The following is a 23,280-nucleotide window of genomic DNA, read 5'->3' as shown; positions in this document are numbered from 1 at the left end:
AATTTCAGAAAGTTAGTTTCACTATATATGCTAAACGTTGACCTATATGGAATTCGAATCGAGTTGGGGGCACTTTTCATCATCTTACCCGGCTAGGCCCTTTATTTGTATTGTTCGTCCGCTATAACTTTTCCCATGCGTCACGATTCATTTTCAAACAAATTAAGTCAAAACATAAAGTGAAACGAACGTTAATGTGTACATATATACATTTTGTATAAGTATACTGTATGTTATATACTACATGTTATATACTACACACATTGGCGTTCGTTTCACTTTATGGTTTGACTTAATTTGTTAGAAAATGAATCGTGACGCATGGGAAAAGTTATAGCGGACGAACTTTATTCTTTAATGTGTACGTATGTACACACCAGTGCATTAGGCGTCAACACCCTTCCGGTAGGGATCTATGAGGGAGTATCACTGAGCCAGAAGCCCTTTTCCCTTGCCGTACTGCTCCCCCATTAGTCGATCCGACACGAGCATATTCTAATCTAAGCCTCAGATTCATATGAATTTTAAACTGATGCGTTAGCCTTTCTTATTTTTGTGTTCACCTTCACCGGGCCAGGAATCGAACTCACATCAACTAGACCACCTCGCAGCGAAGCGAAGTGAGGTCGACCGCCTGACTGGTATGGCTCTCCAACCGACTATATTCTTTAATTATACATTTACAATGTGAGTAATCTTTATGTCCGTTTCTGGACAAATTATTTATTAATTGTGTATATATATTACGTTAAGGGCAATAACGTAAATCCGGCCAATAACGTTAATAACCGGTCAATATCGACAATGGCCTGTTGAATTAGTCATTGTCGGCAATAGCCGGATATTAACGGTATTGTCTATAGAAACTGCACATTGATGATCATTTTAAATTCTTGATAACAGTTTCATCATTGTCCGGTCAATGTCAACAATGCCCGTTGTTAATCGGGCAATGTTGAAATTTAGACTAAAAGATAGGTTATGTTTATTATTTGCTTCATTTCTGTGCTCGTGCTGAAATTACTCGTAGTAGATTTATGTAAAAAGTGTTATAAAATGCCATGGTTGTCAAAATAAAAATGGTACCTTGTCAAAATAAAAATGATTAGCCTTCAAAAGCTATCTTATATAAAAATATAACAGGACATCATACCTAATTTTATTTATTTATCAACATTGGCCATTTGCTTTTGGCCACTGTCGTTATTGACCGGATATTGATGAAAACTTTAATTTTAGGTTATTTTTTTTACACATTATACCTAATGTTATTGTCGTTAATGGCCGGGCATTGTCGCTAATAACCAGGGGAAATGGACATTCACGACAATGCCCGGTCTTTAACGTCAATGGCCAATTTACATCATTGTCCGTAATATATATGTTACGGACAATGATGTAAATTGGCCATTGACGTTAAAGACCGGGTATTGTCGTGAATGTCCATTTCCCCTGGTTATTAACGACAATAATATTAGCTATTGGCCAATGTTGTAAAAAAATAACATAAAATTAGAGTTTTCATCAATACCCGGTCAATAACGACAGTGGCCAAAAGGAAATATCCAATGTTGATAAATAAATAAAATTAGGTATGATTTCCTATTATTTTTTTATATAAGATAGCTTTTGAAGGCTAATCATTTTTATTTTGACAAGATAGTGAACCATGACATTTTGTAACACTTTTTACATACATTTACTACAAGTAATTTCAGCACGAGCACAGAAATGAAGCAAATAATAAACATAACCTATCTTTTAGTCTAAATTTCAACATTGACCGATTAACAACGGGCATTGTTGACATTGACCGGACAATGATGAAAAAGTTATCAAGAATTTAAAATTATCATCAATGTCCAGTTTCTATGAACAATAACGTTAATATCCGGCCATTGCCGATATTGACCGGTTATTAACGATATTGGCCGGATTTACGTCATAGCCCGTAACATATATAAATCGATATACAATACTACAACTGATCATCAAAGGCAAAATAGAGCGCCCTAGAAGTGTAGGCAGAAAACAAGTTTATTTATTGAATAAAAAACATGAACATCGTGAATGGAATCAGATATCAAATAAAGGACAATTATTCCATGTTGCGGAAGATCGACAAGCCTTCGCAATGGTGATCGCCAACGTCGGATAATTTTGATATGGGACGTTGAAGAAGAAGATCAAAGGCCTTTTCAAAATTTACAGAAGAGATAAGGAGAGATATAATATAATAACTATTTGTCTTTTCATTTAAAATTCGTTCATTGTCAGTAAGAAAATATACTTGCAATTTTTTTATCTAATTTGTTCCTTTAACGTGTTAAATATCGTGTTGAAATAGTGACTATGGTTCATATACCAAGAACAATGTGTGTAGAGCAGTATAACCATTTCATTGCTAAATATTTTAATTTAACAATGTAACCAGTCTGTTCAGTATTATTTATTAAATTACTATTTTTTAGTAAACAAAAGACTACCTTAGAATACCTACTTATTAAATTAAAATATCTACAAACTAAATCATCATCTTCTTCTATTCATTTCACTACCATTGCTCTTTCTCTTTTCTTGGGTGTAGGCTCTAGCAGTTCATCCACAGAACGACAAGATTCGACTGAATCTAGCGATAATGCAGCAACTATTAACCAACCACCAATGCCGCAACGACCATCAATCGTTATAGATTCTTCTCAGTTGCCTACTGTTCTACGAGAAGTACTTCCATCAGCTGAATCGAAAGGCAGTCTCCATATGCAGTCGGAAACTATGTGTTAGTTCTAGTTCGTATTTTACTGATGCCGTTTCCAAATCATATTAAAAGTTGAATGAACAATATATTTATAATACGTATATTATATTCGTATCATTTTTAATGTATAATATTATTTTAATCTAGGCGCCAGCTAGGTCACCGTGGCCTTTTCAATTCTGATGGGCAAACTAAACGATTTCTTATGGATTTTTGGCTGCTGATTACGAATTATTGAACAAAATACTAAGTACACGAAACATACCCAGTAATTGGAATGAAGCAATCACCCTATTATTGTTTAAAAAGGGAGACAAAAAAGATCTGAAAAATTATAGATCGATTACCTTGCTTAATGTTATGTATAAATTGTTAACTAAAATATTAACCAACAGGCTAACTCCTAAATTCGACAATTAATTATCAGACCAAAGAACAGGCAGGATTCAGAAAAGGCTACAGTACATGTGATCACCTACAGACAATGAAGTTACTTATTGAGAAAATAAATGAATACCAAATATCCACATATATGTCATTTATATATTTTGAAAAGGCATTCGACTCCATAGAACACTTGGACAGTGAAACAATCACTACACAATAGCAGAGTAGATTACAGGTATACAGAACTAATCTCTAATATATACAGTAAGGCCACAACTACGATCCAACTTGAACAGAATACACACCCCATACCTATCAAAAGGGGCGTTAGACAGGGAGATACGATTTCGCCGAAGCTCTTCAACCAAGCTCTAGAAGACATTTCCAAGAGATTACAATGGGAAGAATATGGAATCATCATTAACGGCCAATACTTAAATCAATCTAAACGGGAACTGGTGTATGTTTTCAAAAGACTGATAGTGTGTAAATAAATTTATTAAATCAGCTAAGTACTTTCAGCATATAAATGCCATCATCAGAGCTATCGTCTTATAGGTGTAAAAACCTCTAAATTATTTTTTCTATTTAATACTTAAATCACCTAAGATACGCTGACGATATCGTCATTATCGCTACAGACAAGGAACAACTACAAATAATGATACAACAACTAGACCACGAAGCCAGTAAAGTTGGATTAAATATGAATTACAGCAAAACAAAAGTGATAACAAATCAAGAGGATGAGTTAAGAATCGTAGTTAAACAAAACCAAATAGAGGAAGTGAATGAATACATATACTTGGGACAAATAATACAATTGAATAGAGACAACCAAACAGCAGAAATCAAGAGACGAACGAAGTTAGCGTGGGCCTCGTTTGGTAAGCTCAGCTTCATATTGAAGAATAAAAAATACCCTCAATATCTAAAAACGACCAATGTATTCTTCCGGTCCTTACATATGGATGTCAAACATGGACGTTCACAAAAGCGAATATGGACAGAATTGCGAAAACACAAAGAGCAATGGAAAGACAAATGATCAACGTAAGACTGTCAGATATAAAAAGGAATTCCTGGGTAAGAAATATAACAAAAAAGTTAAAGATGCTACTCGTCAAACAGCTAAACTAAAATGGAAATTCGCCGGTCATACGATTAGACAAGAAGACGAAAGATGGAATAAAATTATTACAGAGTGGAGACCATGGACATATAAACGAAAGAGAGGAAGACCACAGATGAGATGGATAGATGACCTAAAACATCAAGCAGGCTCAAAATGGATGCACATGGCTCAGGATAGAGAAAGATGGAGGAGCGAAGGGGAGGCCTATGTCCAATATTGGATGTCGCAAGGCTAATAGATAGATAGATTACGAATTTCTAAAGTAAATTTTGATCCTAGTGGTCAAAAAATTGTTATAAACAATTTAGTTGTTTATAAATTTTTTATAAGGCTCTATCTCGTAAACTAAAAGAGATAAAAAGCTTTCAAATAAAATTTGATCCTTAAAAAAACAAAGAAAATGGCGTTTACTTAACTTAAATCCAATAATTAGAACTCAAGATATTCATAATTAGTGCATAATGCAAATTGCAAAATAAGTATTTTTGAAACTTTTTCGATCGTAACTTGGCTTCTACGCATGTAAATGAACTTTACAAAGTCTCATTATAAAGTTGAATTCATAGACTTTCAAACAAAAGGACTTCGCAACACTCCTTATGGAAAAGTGGTCCCGGTCAAATTTAACGAAACTTTGGTCAATGATAGTTCTCAGTGAGTAGATTAAAAAAGTCCACGGCACCTGGGTCTGAAAAACTATTATTCTCCAGCTACAGCTTTCTGAAGTTCTTAAATTCAGGTACTCGGTTTACGTTAAGTGCACTAATAGGGCTTTTCATCGATTGTCATTTGTTTCGAGCTTCCGTCATATGTCACATAATATTAATAGAGCTACATCATACGTCTTTGGTTTGTATCATTGGTTTATACCAATAACGTATGACGTAGATATATTAATATTATGTGACACATGACAGAAGCTCGAAACAAATGACTGTGAATGAAAAGCCCTATTCACGATCAAGTGAATGAAAATATCTATTATTTAAAGAAGACATACTCATTTTCTTCTTGCATGTTTGCGTGTTGCACATGAATTCTTAATTAAAAATAAATAGATGCATCGTATTTTAGTCTTCAGAAAATCTTCGAAAAGTACTCAGAAAACTGAAGAAGTGCGATAAAAAATGTGTTGCTACATCGACATAAGAATTATCATGTTTTCATGAATGGTTCAGACTTATCCAATACCAGCATAGGTGCAGTTCCGCCTGATCTTTAGAAAACTACTGAACAGCGGCGGATCTAGGGGAGAATAGGGCAATTCCCCTCCCCCCGCATGGGCGCCCATATAAAAATTTTTAGAGAGGGGCAGACGTGAAGACTTTGCACATTAAATTTTGTATACTTTGGATGACAATATATAGTTTACAGCGACTGAAAAGCCAGAGGGGCATGGCCCTCCTGCCCGGGCGGATAAATTCCTCCCGTAACACGGTGCAGAATTAAAGAAAAAAAATTTTTAAAAATTATAAAAAAAATATATTAGCTGACATGAAACTTACTACAGACAGACAAATTCAACCCAATTAACTCGACAGTTAGGAAAATTAAGGGAACTTATTGCACATGTTATTATCTATGTCTTGTAGTTTGGGTTTAGCTATTGTATGTATTTAGTTGTTGGTGTTTTATTGGAAGTCGCCCCCTCACCCAAGGCAAATGTTCCGCCACTGCTACTGAAGCGCCTTCAGAAAATTGAGGAACAACCACAATAAGTGCTGCTAGAGCAGAACAAGACATCTCACGTTTTCACGCATGCAGAATAGAGTGCCTCTAAAAATCATTAGATATGCCGACGAAGCAGTAATTTTTGCAATTAGCTTAAATGATTTGCAAAGAATAGTCTTCAGCATATCAGATATGAGTAGATAAATTGACTTGATCTCAATCCGAAAAACAAAAAACAAAGTACATACGTAGTAGTAGGTAAACGCGAAATATTAATTATAATCTTCTACGGAAAAATCGGGTTTATGTCATCTTCGACTATCTGTACCTTAAGATTTTGCTGATTTTGGTTAGATGCATCATATTTTATGTCGTATTAAACTAACGACCTATTAGGATACTTCAGTAACAATTACGGAACATTTGCCTTGGGGGAGGGGGGCGACTTCCAATAAAACACCAACCGCAAAATATATCAAGATAACCCAAACTACATAAAAGATATAGGTAATAACATGTACAATAAGTTCCCTTTATTTTCCTAACTGTCGAGTTAATTGGGTTGAATTTGTCTGTCTGTAGTAAGTAGCATGTAAGTTAACATATTTCAACGTGTAATAATCACGTTTACACAATTTTTTCTTTAATTCTGGACCGTATTACTAGGGGAATTCCCCTATCACCCCTAAACCCGCCACTGTTCAGTAGTTTTCTGAAGATAAGGTGTAACTGCAGCTATGCTGGTATTGGATAAGTGAGAAGCATTCATGAAGGCATGATATTTGTTATGTCCCTCTAGCAGCACATTTTATATCGCACTTCGTCAGTTTTCTGAGGACCTTTCGGAGGTTTTCTGAAAACTAAAATACGATGCATCTATTTTTGACCACGAATTCATATGCAACACGCAAATATGAATGAAAAAAATGAGTCTGTCTTCTTTCAGTAATAGATATTTTCATTCACTTGACCGTGAATTAGTGCACTTAACGTAAACCGAGTACCTGAATTTAAGAACTTCAGAAGGCTGTAGCTCGAGAATAATAGTTTTTCAGGCCCAGGTGCCATGGACTTTTTTAATCTACTCACTGAGAACTATCATTGACCAAAGTTTCGTTAAATTTGTTCCGGACCACTTTTCCATAAGGAGTGTTGCGGGGTCCTTTGTTAAATTACTTTATCTTTATTTGTATTAAAGTTATACCCGTTTGAAGTTTCATTTGAAGTGAGCCTTTTTGCTGTGAGCCGATCTTGCGCCTCAGAGCGCGCTATTAATAAATCTATATTTTGGCCAAAAATAAACCTACGAACATTTTCTTACGCTCGAAATGTTCCTTTTGAAACCTTCTATATTACTGTTAATTAAAGTATAAGTGTTTATTGCTCAAATTTATCTTCATTATTATATTCAAAGTTATAACTTTAAACGGGTATAACTTTGATAAAAATAAAGACAAAATAATTTAACAAACTTTGTTTGAAATTCTATGAATTAAGCTTTAAAATGAGTCTTTGTAAAGACCATTTGTATGCGTAGAAGCCGAGTTACGATCGAAAACGCTTAGTTTATTTTACAATATCTTGATTATAATTATTGATTTAAATTTAGTAAACGCCATTTTCTTTTTTTTTTATTAAGGAACAAATTTTATTTGAAAATTTCTTTATCACTTTTAGTTTACGAGCTAGAGCCTTATAAATCATTGATAAGCAGTTAAATTTATTATAACCATTTTTGACTACTCGGATCGAAATTCGTAATGGGCAGCTAAAAATACATAAGAAATACTTGGGTTACCCTACCAGAATTAAAAAGGCCACGAGACCTCTATTTGGCGCCTAGACTATTTAGTAAATAACTAGTATTCATATTAATGCTATAATAACGGCAGCTGCTAGTTTCGTTTATTTTGAAAAGAAAGATGCAATTTTTATACTCTAAAACTAGGAGCCTTAAATTTCATGTTGTACTGCATAAAAATAAATCCATAAAAAGTAGATAAAAACCATGCATTTAGAAAAATGATTTTTCTGTAATAAATTAGTTTTCAGTCCATCCAGTTAAAGTATTTCATTTAGAAAAGGTTGATTGATATGAAATAGTTGACGTCTAACAATATTTGGTCGTAGTAAGTTGAACGTTTAAAATAGAAATCATTATGGTTTATTTATATAATTAATTAATATATGTAATTATTTAGTTATTTATAAGTTATCAATGGTTTTTTATTCCTTGAAAAAGCTGACATTTTATCACTGACATTATCGTCATAATCAGTTATTATTCGGCAACGAAGTTACTAAGTAGAAACTTAATTATATTCACTAACTATATCATCTGTGTACCTCAAGTTATTTACATCGAATCCATTAAGTGTAATTTCTTTTACTAAATCTTCAAGGGCTCTTGCAGTCAAAAGCCTGAGTGTCATAGAAAAACTAAACTCATCATCACTCATTAAGATTATCCCCGGTAATGCATTTCAACCTTTATCCGATTTGTTTGGTTCTCAGCTTTTCCTGTCCTTATAGTGTTAAATTTTTTAAATTTCTACTGGCAGTATGTACAGTTATTCAGTAGTTCAGTATTTCTTTTTGTGGATAGTTCTTCCGATGTTCCTGTCAACAGCACAGTATCGTCTGAATATCTAATGTTATTTATCAATTCTCCATTAACGGTTATTCCTTCATTTGCTCTTGATAAAACTTCCTGACAAATGTGTTTACTATTGACTTTAAACTTCTAGTGGCGACAATATACCTCCCCCTCTCTCTCTCTCTCTCTCTCTCTCTCTCTCTCTCTCTCTCTCTCTCTGTATCTCCGTGTTACTCTTATTATGTCAGAAACTTCATCTTTTATTCTTATATTTGATCGCTGATTCCAATATAAATTTCCAGGTCCAGGAACCGAAGCTTTTCACCTCGCAATTTTTACAGAATGGATCGATTTGCTTGAAAGTTTGAGAATAAGTAGTGGATAGTCCAAGGATCAAAATCTATATGATGCCGAAAGGCGCTTTTACCATGGGGGTGGTTGCCACCCCATCTCGGGGTGGAAATTTTTTATTACATTCTGACCGCAAAAGTTGATAAAAATATTCATTCTAAGCAAAAAACGTTCTATACATTTTTTTTGATAAAATTAATAGTTTTCGATTTATTCGCTATCGAAAGTGTTAGTTTTATATCTAAGAAATCAATGTTTTTCTATGGTATACTCTTTTACGATTCACTCAATATTTGTCGTAGAAAAAATTTTTTCAAACCAAGTTCTTGGGAATTAAATAACCTACAATTATATATTTAAACATTTTTTCGTAGCTGTGATGCCAATCTTTCTATTCTGAAGAGAATGGCATTTTTTACCAAATTATAAAAATTCTTTATTCGCTTTAAACTCCAGTTTTTTAAAAACTAGTCATTCTAAGCCAGTTAAACTTCTAGAATCTATTAATATTACATAGATAAAGAAGAATGAATAAGGCCAATGACTAAAATCACTGCTAACCTACATTATTATGCTTCAATTGGATTTCTCCTTTTTTTCAAAAGAATATATTGATTTTTAACCGTAACTTTTTTTATTTTTTATCTTAAAAAGTTTGGTAAAAATAATTTTGTAGGTTTTTACAAGATCTATACGGCTATTAATATTAAATACTTTTAAAATCCTCAGCCACAAAAGAGGTGACATTGAAAGGGTTGGTAAAGGTGGTTTTTGCATGTGATTACAAGTTTTAATTGTCAATAGCTCACTCAATTTTTGCCGCAGAAAAAAATTTGGCAAAACAATTTCTTGGAAATTAAATTTTATATTTAAATATTTTTTCGTATCTCTGATGCTAATCTTTCTATTCTGAAGAAAAGTTTTACCAAACTACAAAAACTCGTTATTCGCTTTTAACTCAATTTTTTTGGAAACTAATCATTCTAAGCCGATGCCGATCAAACTTCTAGAGCCTATTAATAATACATAAATAAAGAAGACCAAATCAGGTCAATGACTAATTTTAATCAGGGTGGTGATTAGGGGGCTGTTTCCGATTACTTTTTGCTAAAAAAAAAATAGGGTCTGACATGATTTTCATTATGTCACTTACCTTTTGAGCTAGAGACTTTTTTATTTCTGGAGATAGATATTTTTAAATGCTTTAAATTAGTTTGACCTAGTTGTCCTCGGAAAATGCATAGTTTTCCCGTATGTTGACTTTGAAACTACAATATTTAGCATATGACGAAGAAGAGCTAACATATAATAAAGTATAGCTATTGGTCTATATACTGTTGGTCTTAGAGAAATTAAAAAAAAGGTTTTGTTTATTTTTTCAAAAGGTACATTTTTGTTAAGTAAAGTTGTTTTGATAAAACGAAAATTTTTGAGTTATTTGCAGAAAACTGATTAAAAACATTGATTTTTTCGATATAAAACAACACTTTCGATAGCGAATAAATCGAAAACTATTAATTTTATCAAAAAAATGTATAGAACCTTTTTTGCTTATAATTAATGTTTTTACCAACTTTTGCGGTCAAAATATAATAAAAAATTTCCACCCCCGAGATAGGGTGGCAACCACCCCCATGGTAAAAGCGCCTTTCGGCATCATATAGATTTTGATCCTTGGACTATCCACTACTTATTCTCAAATTTTCAAGAAAATCGATCCATACTGTAAAAATTGCGAGATTTTGTCATATTTTAAGCTTCATTACTTGGACTAAGGATTATTTTCAGATCTTTGCTTTGCTCTCAAGAGTATCTTTGAGTAAATCACGGAGCACTTTGTCAAAAGCCTTTTCGAAATCTATGAAACAATCATGTATCTTTTGATTGCCGTCCAAGCATCGCTGAATGAGAATATTTAGAGCAAGCGTGTAGCAAAAGTGTAACGTTTTAGATTAAAAAAAAGCGGTTTTTTGGGTAAATTGACTTCGTGTGTTCATATATTGCAGTACATAATTAAAAACAACTAGAATAATTGGAAAGCATTGTCTGCATATTTTATCATGGCAATCAAGACGGCGATAGACTAAAAGTTTAGATCCTCTAAAATATAATAAAGTCATAAACATATTTAACACGTCATTACACACGCCATGTTTGTTACGCAAGTGCACGCCCTGTAGCAATTTGCCGCCTTATTCTAAAGCAGCTTAAAATTATCCAAATATTATAAAATTATGTAAATTCTATTTTCAAAAGTCTTTTGGTATTCCGAATCAAAATTGATATTGTTGTTCTATTTTTTTCCTTTTATGTGACAGGATAAAAATGATGTGACGTGATTTAAAACTTTTTGGAATTGCAGCAAATTGCCGCGGGTGCGTGTAATGACGTTTTAATTAACCGTTACAATTAACGGTCCTTTTTATTTAGATCTGTACTTAATTCTCATTATGAATTAAGTCATGAGTTTTAATTGTTTGGCTAATATTTTGAATCTTTCTATATTTAGGTACATTAAACATGAATATGTTGTTCATTGGACCAACTTTTAATATGAATACCTTCTACATAATATCTATTGATTATGTTCAAAATAAGAGAGCTAAAAGGAACTACAACGTTAACGGGATTTTATTGTCTTATGTGGTCAATGGATCTCTATATTTGAAAAAACCGTGGAGTGCTACCATTTAAATGGGTGCTTTTTTGAGAAAGGGTCCCTAGTTAAATTACCCTATTAGTCCCTAGGCACAGGGTGAATTAGGGCGAGTTCTATGCACTTTTGGTACAAACACGTCTATAGCAAAATTGTTACACGTTAAATGTGCTATCTAAATATCACATTTTAAAGTTAAAAATATTTTTTACAAAAATATATTCAAAAGAAAGGCAAGAAAAAACCACGAAAGAAAGCAATTTTGTTTTTTGCCCCATAACTTTTTTCCACAGGGATATAGGTATAGGCATTGTTCAGTGAAAAATAACTTTCACCCTTCCTCTTTAAAATAAAGTTCGGTAAAAATCTCTAGAGTTTATAGTTTCCGAAATAGAATTTTTCAAAGTTCGCCGCTCACAGCATTTTTGGGCCATTTTCCCCATTATTTCGCAAACATTGTTCTGTAACTTTTTTCTAAGCAATTCTAGGTATATGCAATGGTACATTTAGTAGAAATAGAATTCGATTACCTTTAAAGTGATCTATTAATTATATAAGGTTGTACGATTATTTTAAAGCAAGTTATGCTTTTTCGAGGTTTTATACTTTTAATGATTTTTGATATTTTTAATGATTATTTTTTAAATTTCTCATTATGACTTTTTTCTTGAACATGAATAGAATAAAAAAATTTTCTTTACTTTAAAATATCCGTAGGATATCCAAAGATATCCGTAATTTGAGAAAATTTTTATTTTTTTGTTTATTTTTTTTTTCAATTAGAGCATATTATACCATAATTTTTAATTCCAAATAACTTTTCTTAATAACACTTTTCGATATTGTGAAATATAAAGGTACTTTACTCTTGATCGAAATTCATATTTTTTAACATACCTTGTACACTATTGATAAAATTTTATATCTGATGATCGGATCTTGGGTTTTGGACTATTCAGTGCATTTTATGGAGAATAATTTGTTTTCATAAAGTTAATAACAAAAAAGTTTTCCATATGATTCCAACTTAGTGGGACCTATTGCATGTGTATATGTCACATTTTGAAAAAGCATATTTTGTTTAAAAGTAGTCCTAGAATTTTTTATAATAGACCATTTTAAAGTAAAGAAAATAAGCTTTCTTTTTTATTATACAATGTTTATACCTAAATATACAATAAAAAAAGTTATAATGAGAAATTTAAAAATAATCGTAAAATACCTATAATCGTAAATACCTATAAAACTTTGAACTACCATATCTTGCCCAAAGTTAGTCATACAGCCTTCTACAATAGACCATTTTAAAGGTAATTGATTTTTATTCCTATTAAATATGACATTGCATATACCTAAAGATACGTAGAAAAAACTTACAGAACAATGTTTGAGAATTAATAAGGAAAATGGACCAAAATGGTGAGTGGCGAACTGTGAAAAATCATATTTTGGAAACTATAAACCAAACTTCCTCTTTAAAATGACTTCTACCAAACGTCATTTTAAAGAGGAAGGAAGGAAGCTTTTTTCTTGTGAAACAATGCCTATACCTATATCCCAGTGGAAAAAATTTATGGGGCAAAAAAATAAAATTGCTCTCTTTCGTGTTTTTTTCCTGCTTTTATTTTGAATATATTTTTGTAAAAAAAAAGTATTTTTTACTTTAAAATGTGATGTTTGGATAGTAAATTTAATGTGGAACAATTTTCCTGTAGACGTGTTTGTACCAAAAGTGCATAGAACTCACCCTATTTCGCCCTGTGTCTAGGGACTAATTCACCCCTTTCTCAAAAACGCACCCCTTTAAATGGTAGCACTCCGCGGTTTTTTCATATTTAGAGGTCCACTGACTGTATGAAACAATAAAACCCCGTTAACGTTGTAGTTCCTTTCTAAAATACATAATCAATAGCCTAATAGGCAAAAAAAACTATTTCTCTTAGTAAACTAAGTGTTCGGCTAAATGCTGAAGATTTTCTGAGTGTTTTTGTTAAAGATTGTAAATTTATATAAAAGACAACAGCTAAAAATCAATACTTGATTTAACAAGTAGAACTCTTAGCTCGTAAGTATTTAAAAATAAAGAATTTCATATAGAATAGACAATAATACGTTTGCATGAATAAAATAAATAATATATTTGTTATAACGGTTGCCTAAATTATTGATCTTCCTTATCTTCTAAGGATACGATAAAATTCTGTTTCTGTTATAACTGAATAAAATTTCACGTTCGTTTTGAGTCACTAGTAAATTTTTATCGAGATTTGTAGATCCTGTTTCGGAATTGTTTGCTGCAATTGTGGCAGACAATAACAAACGTCGTAGACGTAGTTCCCCAAGAGGGACTGCCATTTCACCCAATTACTGATGATCTCGAATATATGCGCTACATGCAGCCACGTGTGTTCTGAGTCAGAACAAAGTCAGAACAAGCAGCCATTGTAAAAAAACAAAGTGCATTATTATCTTTCTGTAGACCCAAGCAAATGGTAAAGCTTTCTTACCGTATATTAAAAATATTACAGATGGTATTGACAAAAAGAGCCAACCGCAATATACAGAAATAACAAGAACCACATGGTAAAGCTGTCTTACCGTATATTAAAAATATTACAGTTGGTACGACAAGGTAGTCTAATATACAAGGGAATTTAACCCGTTTTTCTCTATTTCCATGATAAACTGGGTCTTAGGTTTCGGGAAATTCAAATTAAAGTTCATTCTTCCCATGGCCCCAAATAACAAAAGTGTCGTAGATATAACGAAGCCTACAAAATGACACTATTTCTACTAACTGTAAGTCTCGTTGTTCGTATTTGTCTACACAAAAGTTTTTAATAACCGGGCTCATCGGACTTTCCATTACCACTCCATCATTCTTTGTCTAAAACAAAAAATATACAAAGTAAGTTATCAATCGAAGTAGCACAGAAAACGACAATAAATATCGTTCCCATACCACCAGATTAACAACAGGTGGAATACTTTCTTTGGTTACAACCTCCCGAGATTTAAAAAAATTATAAATCATACAGGATACCGAGGAAATTAAGATGAGAGAATTTTAAAATAATTCACAACCCATCTGCTCAGCGTGGTAAAAGTTCCAACAAGAAAGATTCCTTAGTACTCAACAAAAGAGTAAATGAATTAAAATGTATTAACATTTTCAATTTCTTTGCCACACGAAAATGCAGCAGCTGCATAATACTCTGGTTAAATCGGAGAGTGCAGGAAGAGTCTATACCGGTTTCGGAGGTTTTTTCCTCCTCATCAGTAGTCCCATATCCTCTTCTCTCCGATAAAAAATATACAAATCAAAATTCTAAAATTTTTCCGAGACACTCCTGTTCATTTTTTGATTCCCTTGTCAGGGCAGGGTAACACTAAATATTGTTCGCTTGCTCCTGTTAGTTGTCTCCATTGTCTGCGACCCTGTACCAGATGGACAGCTTCATGTAAGGATTTTCCCACTAGCGTCTTCATTTGGTCTGCCCATAGTGTTGGACCCATCGAGACACAGAGAGCATTTAAATAGGTACCGATTCGATTCAATTAAAAATTTCGGTGCTCATACGATGGCTACCGTGAAAAAACATCTCGTAACGCGACAGTTCGTAACTATACAGATTCGTAACGGTACAATTCGTAACGTCAAAATTGAATTATTTCGTTTATTTTTGTTAACGTGAAAACTAACTTTTATTACAGTTACAATTGATATTACGTTTATCAATTTAACGAACCAGCATTAGGATAAACATCTTTGACATATTTCATATTTCGTGCAGAAATAAATTTATAATTATGTGTTAAAATAAATATAGTCTACTAATGTAAATTATATTTTTATTATTATTGTATTAATTATTAAGTTTCATTACTTTTTATATTTAGTTTTACCAATTTAAAGTGATAATTCAAGATAAAAAATTTACAAAAATTCTTTAGTTGTCATATTAATGAGAATATAATATTTAGTATATGAACTTAAGCAAAATGCATTCTTGTATAAAGTCAGTAATACCTACTAAATTTGCTAAAATAATTAATGTTGACGTTCCGAATTGTATACGAATATGTATAGTTACGAATATGTATAATTACGAATTGTCGTCGGTACGAACTGACGCCGTTACGAATTGTCGGATTACGAGCTTTCGCGTTACGAGATGTCATGAAACCGATGGCTATGTGTAGCGCTACGCAACGCAAGTGACGGCTATATATAGGTATTTTAGGAAGGTTATTGGTGGTTTAGGGCAATAATACTAGATCAAGTAATCGCCTTCATGACTGCCCCGCGCTGCCCTTGGTAATGTCTGCCTAGTTGCAAATATAATGTCAGGAACAAACAATTCCGGAACTGTACCTATAGAATTATATAAAAAAGTACTTTCACAACGGCCGCAAAGTCCTACATATTTGAAAATGTTTATATCTATCATGTGGACTTTACTATTGTAAACATAAAAAAGTCATTTCTAAATATGCTGCCATATGTTTTTTTAAATTACCTATATCAGGGGTCACCAATTATGTTCTCCGAGGGTCCGTTTCGAAAACCTATGACACTTTCGGGGTCCGGAGTTAATGCTACCTGTTTCTGATTGCTCTGAATTGGTTTCTTTGAGGATTATTTTTAAAACATATCCCCTATAAACAAATCAGAAGGGTGCCGGGCGAAATTTTTGGGCAGAAATTCTTCAACAATTTCTTTTAACAAATTCAAAACATCACCTTTTTTGTCCCCGAAAATATGTTTTTAGCATGTTTGGGTAATCTTAAAAAAAAATCTGTCATTTTTTTCAAAAGTTGATACATATGTATATTTGAAGTTAAACGAGTTAAAATCTGAAAAATGAGAAAATAAGCATTTTTGAAGCTTGAAAACTCTTGTGAAAATTATTATTTCTGAGGTTGTCCAGTGCCTCAATTGAAGTTTAAATATTCAAGTTGTTTTTAATATTAGTATGCGCGTGTACCCGACCCTTAAGCCGCCACGGCGGCACGTCGCACTATATGATTGGCGTATTTAATTAGCACATTGGCAATAATTAATTGAATAAATAAATAAATTCTTTAAAAACAAACTATGTTAATAATATATTATAAAATTTTAATAAATGTCAAGTATTTGTTGTGAATTTTTCGCATAAGTACGTATAATATGTATACGTGCGACAGAGACGCATCATAAAGTGCGACGCGCGACGATTAACAATTACAAAACAATGGTCTATATTGAAATAAGCCCCGATTATTCGTTAGAATCTTGAAATCGAATATTATATAAGCTTCATTACGCACTTGTCAACCTGAACACTAATAATTTACACATGAGTTTTCAATGTTGTTCTGAAGTAACTGATAAATATTGGCAATATCATTTTAAAGTCTTCTACTTTAAAATGTATAATATATGTCTGAATTGCCGATATAAATGAGTCAGATTAAATAAATTATTAGAAGAATTTTTTACTAAGCAACAACATTTTTGTTTAATTTATCAATATTTTGTATTTTGACAACGGCATCCGATTTGGACGTCGAAACGTTAATAAAATTATTTTTTTCAATTTAATTGTGGCTTATTTCCCAATCAAAATAGTTAATTATGAGTTTTCAAGTCTCGAAAATGCGTATGCGTATTTTCGCATTTTTCAGATTTTAAATCGCTTATAACTCGAAAACTATCGACTTTTAAGAAAAATGATAAGAGGCCGTTTTTGTTTAAAATCAACCAAATTTTACCCATTATTTTAAATTTACAGAATACATTTTTCGGGGCAAAAAGGTAATTTTGAAATTGTTTTAAAAAATTGTTTCCTATGTAAAAAATGTACAACCTCTCTGAAGTTTGGAATGAGTTTAATGCAACTGATCCTCATTAGGGAGCTGAGATACTCATCTGTTAGCTGAGATCTGTACCAATTTTTAGTAAAGTTCGGTCTTGAAAAAGCGGCACCGCACACACAAGTTGAGCCAAACATAGTAGGTACACAATTTCATGGCCAAACATTTTCAAATTGCAAAACACTATATGTATTTTGAATTTAATTGGGGTCCGCACAAAACTGGCCTAAGGTCCGGATGCAGACCCCTACAATTGGTGACCCCTGACCTATATCACTAATGTATCTATAATAATCGGGTTTATTGTTGGATGTTGATAAAAAGGAAGTACATATAAACGATGACATTAAAATGGTTCTGAATCTTTTCTATATGAACTAATACCACTAAATCTAAAGCCTGAGAATATGTACCTTACTATGATTGTTATATAATGTAACATAACAGTAACATATCCCCGATATTTCCCCCCGACCCCGAGATAATATTTCACCAATTTTCTTTTTATTTTATACATACATATTTATATTTATTATGTAATTTCATCTATGAAATCATTAATCATGAGTTTATACTGCATGAAATGTTTTATCAAAACAATATCTCACTAATTACTCAATAATTTTACTCCTCCTGATAGTCTGTAGATTTACTAATAGTCTGAGAAAATATTGCACAAATGGTTTTTCGTCTTAATTTTTACCATAAACTGTATTTTATTTATTATTACAAAATTTTTCATCATATCTTGAAAACGTACCTATTAAAAAACATAATTAATGGAAAAAAATTGCAAACATTCTATTTAGATCCAATTATATTATGCAGCAAATAGACAATCATTAGCTCACTACGGATTAATATCTAGATCATCCATCCATATATTGTTTTTAAACATATTAGGGTTCTATCAAACAACGAGTGGTCTGAAGCGGTGACGTGACATGGGCCCGAGGTTTCGACCAAGCTAGTAGAGTTTCTTATTTTAGAAACGCGGTGTTGCCATCAAGCATCCGGAAAATGTCGGACTAAATCGAAAGATGAAATCACTAAAATATGTACATAAAGAAGTGACCGGTTTTCTAGAAGGGAGGTTTTCTGAATTATATTATATTCTGAATTATATTATTAATTACTAAGCGTTAGTGCTGCATGATCATTTAAGCTTGTATAGTTACCTTGCTATTCAACAGCTCCTTAGCCATTAAAATAATGTTGAAATGAAAATAATGTAATATGAAAGTTTAATGTGTAAAAGATGTGTATCATCAACGTTCTTTGACTAATGACTAAATGTTTAGACTCACGTTCTACAGCTTAATTTTTGTATATTTAATTTTGCTCCAAACGATAATTTTCATCGTTTGCTAACTACTCATTTAAATAACCATTCTACATCGACTCAACGTTAGATGACATCCCTTTGGTTCTATTGATAACCTCGTAATGATACTGAAGTCGGCTTCGTACTCCTGTACATCAAAACTTACAGCTGCTTAATGGCAAAAGCGCATCTATAAGAAACTTTATCTTAAGAGTATATAATCGTTTCAAAATATGTATTGGCGCTATGTTGTCACTTAAGTGAATGAATCAGATAGGTCAGTTTTCAATTTAGAAGAGTAGATACGTCTTTTAAATTAACATTTACAATAACATAACGTAACATTAACATATTGTAAGTGATGATTCATTAATTTGCAGCAAAAGAAGATGATTGTTGTTAGATCGTTCTATATATTTTTGGATTCTCCTTCATTTTAAAATAGTTTAATAAGAAATAATTTTTAAACAGTCTTAAAACAAAAGTTATTCGTTTCTTAAACGAAAGAAGAAAGAGTGATTAATGATTTTATAATAGATAATATGAGCGTGAAAGACAGTAAATCAACTTAACATACCTAATAACAATCTCAGTGAGAATAGGAATGGACCCGAATGAATATTTACATAACTGCATATATTCCCGTTTTGAGAGCGTCTCAGAATTATCTGTGCTGGGTAAAATTTACGCAAACAAGCCAAATATCCGTTCTCTCTTTTTTGTTTTACTTTTCTATCTTTCTTTTGTAACATGTGGGATGATAAATTTGCTAAACTATTCAAGCAAATATTTGACTACCTACTTTCTTCAAATACTTACACTTTAAGAATAGTTTTCGTGAGTGTGGTCGCAAATCGACCAAAAACCTATCATGCTACCAAATTATCGAAAAATTGCTACCAAAGTATCTTCGTCTTTGTCAAAAATTTGAGCTATATATTTTATAATTAAGTAGGGGTGGATTTACATTGGTATGGGGTTAGTTAATACTGGATACACATTATTGCATCAAACTGATTTATTGGTTGATAAATATATTGATTAATATGGATCGTACTTAGTTTATGACGGTTCCCATTAAATAATACCCAAGGTGGCACTCTCAGGTAACCCCAAACTGATTCTCCAATATCTTTGCGCCCCCTTTATTTATTGGATAAATATGTTTGTGTACTTTTACTTTCGTTTCTGTGTCAAGTTTAGATATGATATAATCTGTTACTGCTTACTTGGTAGAAATCACCGTGTCATCAAAACACCTGGACGTGTCTGTGCCCTACATTCGCCGGTAAACACTTGATCATCTGTTTTTGTTATTTTAACAATTTTATAAATAATATTGTAGTTAATTATTTCGTATTTTTTAGAATTATCTAAAATGTCTTCGTAAGATACTCCACAATTTTTATTTCTATGCCTATACATACTACCTTTGAGATCGCTCATGTTATCTAGCTGTTATCTCTACCTTTGTTACGCATATTTTAGCCTTAAGATATACTCAAATAAATAAATCTAAAATATATTCTAGTATGCGAATTTTAACTAGAGTAACTCTATATTCTGAAAATAAATGAGTCACTCTGTATGTTCAAATTTAAAATAAGTAACTATTTTTCAAATTAAAAATTGACAAATTACATAAACTTACGTGCATAGAAATCGGCCCACCTAAAAATTTGGTAATTTTTGAAGTCTCGTATTTCCTAAACCTGTTGGCCGATTTAAGTGATTTTTTTAATATGTTATAGTCTTATTCTTCAGCAATATGGCTGTAATAATATTATTGCTAAACAGATAAGTGTTATTTTATACCGGGTGTAACAATGATAGTGTGTTTTTTCCTCAAAGTTCGGAACACCCTGTGGAATATTTTAGCGTATATAAAATATTGAAATTAAAACTCAACTGTAGCCTTAGGCTTTCTTAACATTTTGCTTCTTGATTCATTCGCTTATGTTGGATAATAAAAAAGTTAGGAATTTTAACAACTAGCAACGTTCTTCATCAATACAGGGTGTTTCTAAATAAGTGCGACAAACTTTAAGGGGTAATTCTGCATGAAAAAATAATGACCGTTAGGTTTATAATCATATGTTCGCAAATGCTTCGTTTGTTGGGGTAATATGACCCGTATGCACGCCAATGGTGAATATAAAATTCTATATAAAAAGTGTATGTCAAATATGCGCAATAACTACCTCTTAAAACCCACCAAATTTCATTTGCATATCTCAATCGGTTTTAGAGTAGTAAATAAATCGTCAGTTTGTAAAAAAAATTCAACATCCCGTATCTCGAAAACGAAGCATTTGCAGACATATGTTTATAAATGAAACGGTCATTATTTTTCATGCAGAATTTCCCCTTAAAGTTTGGCGCACTTATTTAGAAACACCATGTATTGATAAATAACGTTGCTAGTTGTTAAAATACCTAACTTTTTTATTATCCAACTTACGCGAATGAATTAAAAAGCAAAATGTTAAGAAAGCTTAAGGCTACAGTTGAGTTTTAATTTCAATATTTTATATACGCTAGAATATTCCACAGGGTGTTCCGAACTTTGAGGAAAAACACACTATCATTGTTACACCCGGTATAAAATAACACTTACCTGTTTAGCAACAATGTTATTACAGCGATATTGTTGAAGAATAAGGCTATAACATGTTAAAAAAATCACTTAAATTGGCCAACAGGTTTAGGAAATACGAGACTTCAAATATGACCAAATTTTTAGGTGGGCCGATTTCTATGCACGTAAGTTTAGTATCCAAAAGTGGTCGCCAATATATTTCAAATCTTAAGAGCGTAGGTGCAAAATTTCGAGCCAATGCTTTTTAAATGCATTCATTTCCGAATCCTCTAAAACTAATCAATATTTTTGAAAAATTGAAACGCAGAATGAAAGATTACATTATTACCGAGGGCAGAAAGTCTCTTAGAATAAACAAAAATTGCCTTTAAATGAGATATTTGAAATTAAAAATCACACTCAATTTTCTGTTGTTTTTTATTCAACCCTTTAACTTATTATGTTAAACATTATAGAAGTTTTCAGGGACCTTCGATAATACTGTAATATTTCATTCTGCGTTTAAATTTTTCAAATACACCTGTTAGTTTTCTCGGGATTCGAAAAAAATTAATGCATTTAAAAAGCATTGTACCGAAATTTTGCACCTACGCTCTTAAGTAGGAAATATCTTTATTGCCGACGTCCCTTCATTCTGTTCTATTTCACCGTTCAATTTCATTCGGGCTCATGTCTAGTTCGACGATAGTAAAATACTTTCGATTGACGACAATTTTACGGACAATATAGTACAACGTGCAGAAATACCTTACCGCTCTCCTGTGTACTCATTCCTTTCTAAAGTTTTGAATAATACCTAACATTTACACTAAAATTATATTCATCATAACTGTACAGTGATTTTTATTAGTAAAAAAATTTTATTTATTGTGTGCCCATTAATTGCGTATTGTGATATTGAGTTAAAAGAAAAATGTATAATAGTAAAAAATATTTGTAATTATAGAATGATTATCAAATAAAAATGTACAAAAATATTCAGAAAATGAAAAATATAGTATAAATAATTTATTATTTTAAGACTACGGAAATTTTTGAAATAGTGTACAGAGTGACACGATAATAGGAGTTAGATGTACACGTAGAAAAATAAATTCATAAGTAGAAACATTGGTAAAATTGTACATAAAGTATAACTGTCCTAGTCGAACAATGAAGAATTTAACACCATTTTTATGTTATACTCTTAATGACATTTTAGCTATAAGCTAGTATTATGTAATTAATTTAAAAGTACTTATTGACCTTGATTGTAAGACTCTTTTAACTTCCAGGTAGTTAATATCATAACTGTGGTTTTTAATAACTTTCTGTCCAAAATCGCTAGCAGCGATTTCGGATAGGGTATAAAAACAGTAGTTTTCGCATTTTCTTCCATATCATCATTGTACAGTTTTCAGTATCTAAATTCTGAGTGTATTTATCTCCAACAACTAGCTCAGCGTAAAATTACTGATAGGCAAAGACGTACAGCAACGAATATTTGCTAGGCTTTATATAAAATGTTTTGAACAGATTTAGTAAAATGCTCTAAGTAATTTAACGCTCTTACCATTGCGCTACCGAAGGTAGCGCGATATAGGTATCCTAACCATTTAATAACATTTCCCTGGGTTCCCCAACATCCAGAACGACCTAATGGAATGAACTTTGGCTGGAGAACCTGGCGGACACTCAACCGCATACGCACAGGTTTGCCCCTGTAAAACAGAACCTCATTAAATGAGGCATCAAGACAGATAACGACGCACTTTGTGAATGTGGGAAAATGCCGAACGTGGAGCACCTGAGAGTATGCAGACTTTGCCCATCACAGTGCATTCTCGATGATTTATGGCTCGCAAATACAAAGGGTGTAGACATATAGTCCGATACTGGGCAGAAAAACTGTAGTCGGGCCCAGACACGAAAAAGTAAAGTAAGTCCCTGGGTTCGATAAAACGT

General features: G+C 32.1%; 1 protein-coding gene across 12 annotated transcripts in view; it reads left to right on the top strand.

Moving 5' to 3' along the window:
- Positions 1-13,703, top strand: part of LOC114331473 (transient receptor potential cation channel trpm) — a 1,429,758-nt gene extending 1,416,055 nt beyond the window's left edge. For all 12 annotated transcript variants that reach the window (XM_050642920.1, XM_050642916.1, XM_050642919.1 and 9 more), the window contains one exon: positions 2,588-13,703. In XM_050642920.1, coding sequence (XP_050498877.1) covers positions 2,588-2,784 — 197 coding nt within the window. In that variant the 3' untranslated portion in view covers positions 2,785-13,703. The remainder of the gene's footprint in view (positions 1-2,587) is intronic.
- The last annotated feature ends 9,577 nt before the right edge of the window (positions 13,704-23,280 follow it).

Source organism: Diabrotica virgifera, chromosome 2, assembly GCF_917563875.1.
Source record: "Diabrotica virgifera virgifera chromosome 2, PGI_DIABVI_V3a".
NCBI lineage: Eukaryota > Metazoa > Arthropoda > Insecta > Coleoptera > Chrysomelidae > Diabrotica > Diabrotica virgifera.
This window is presented reverse-complemented; position numbering and strand designations above follow the sequence as displayed.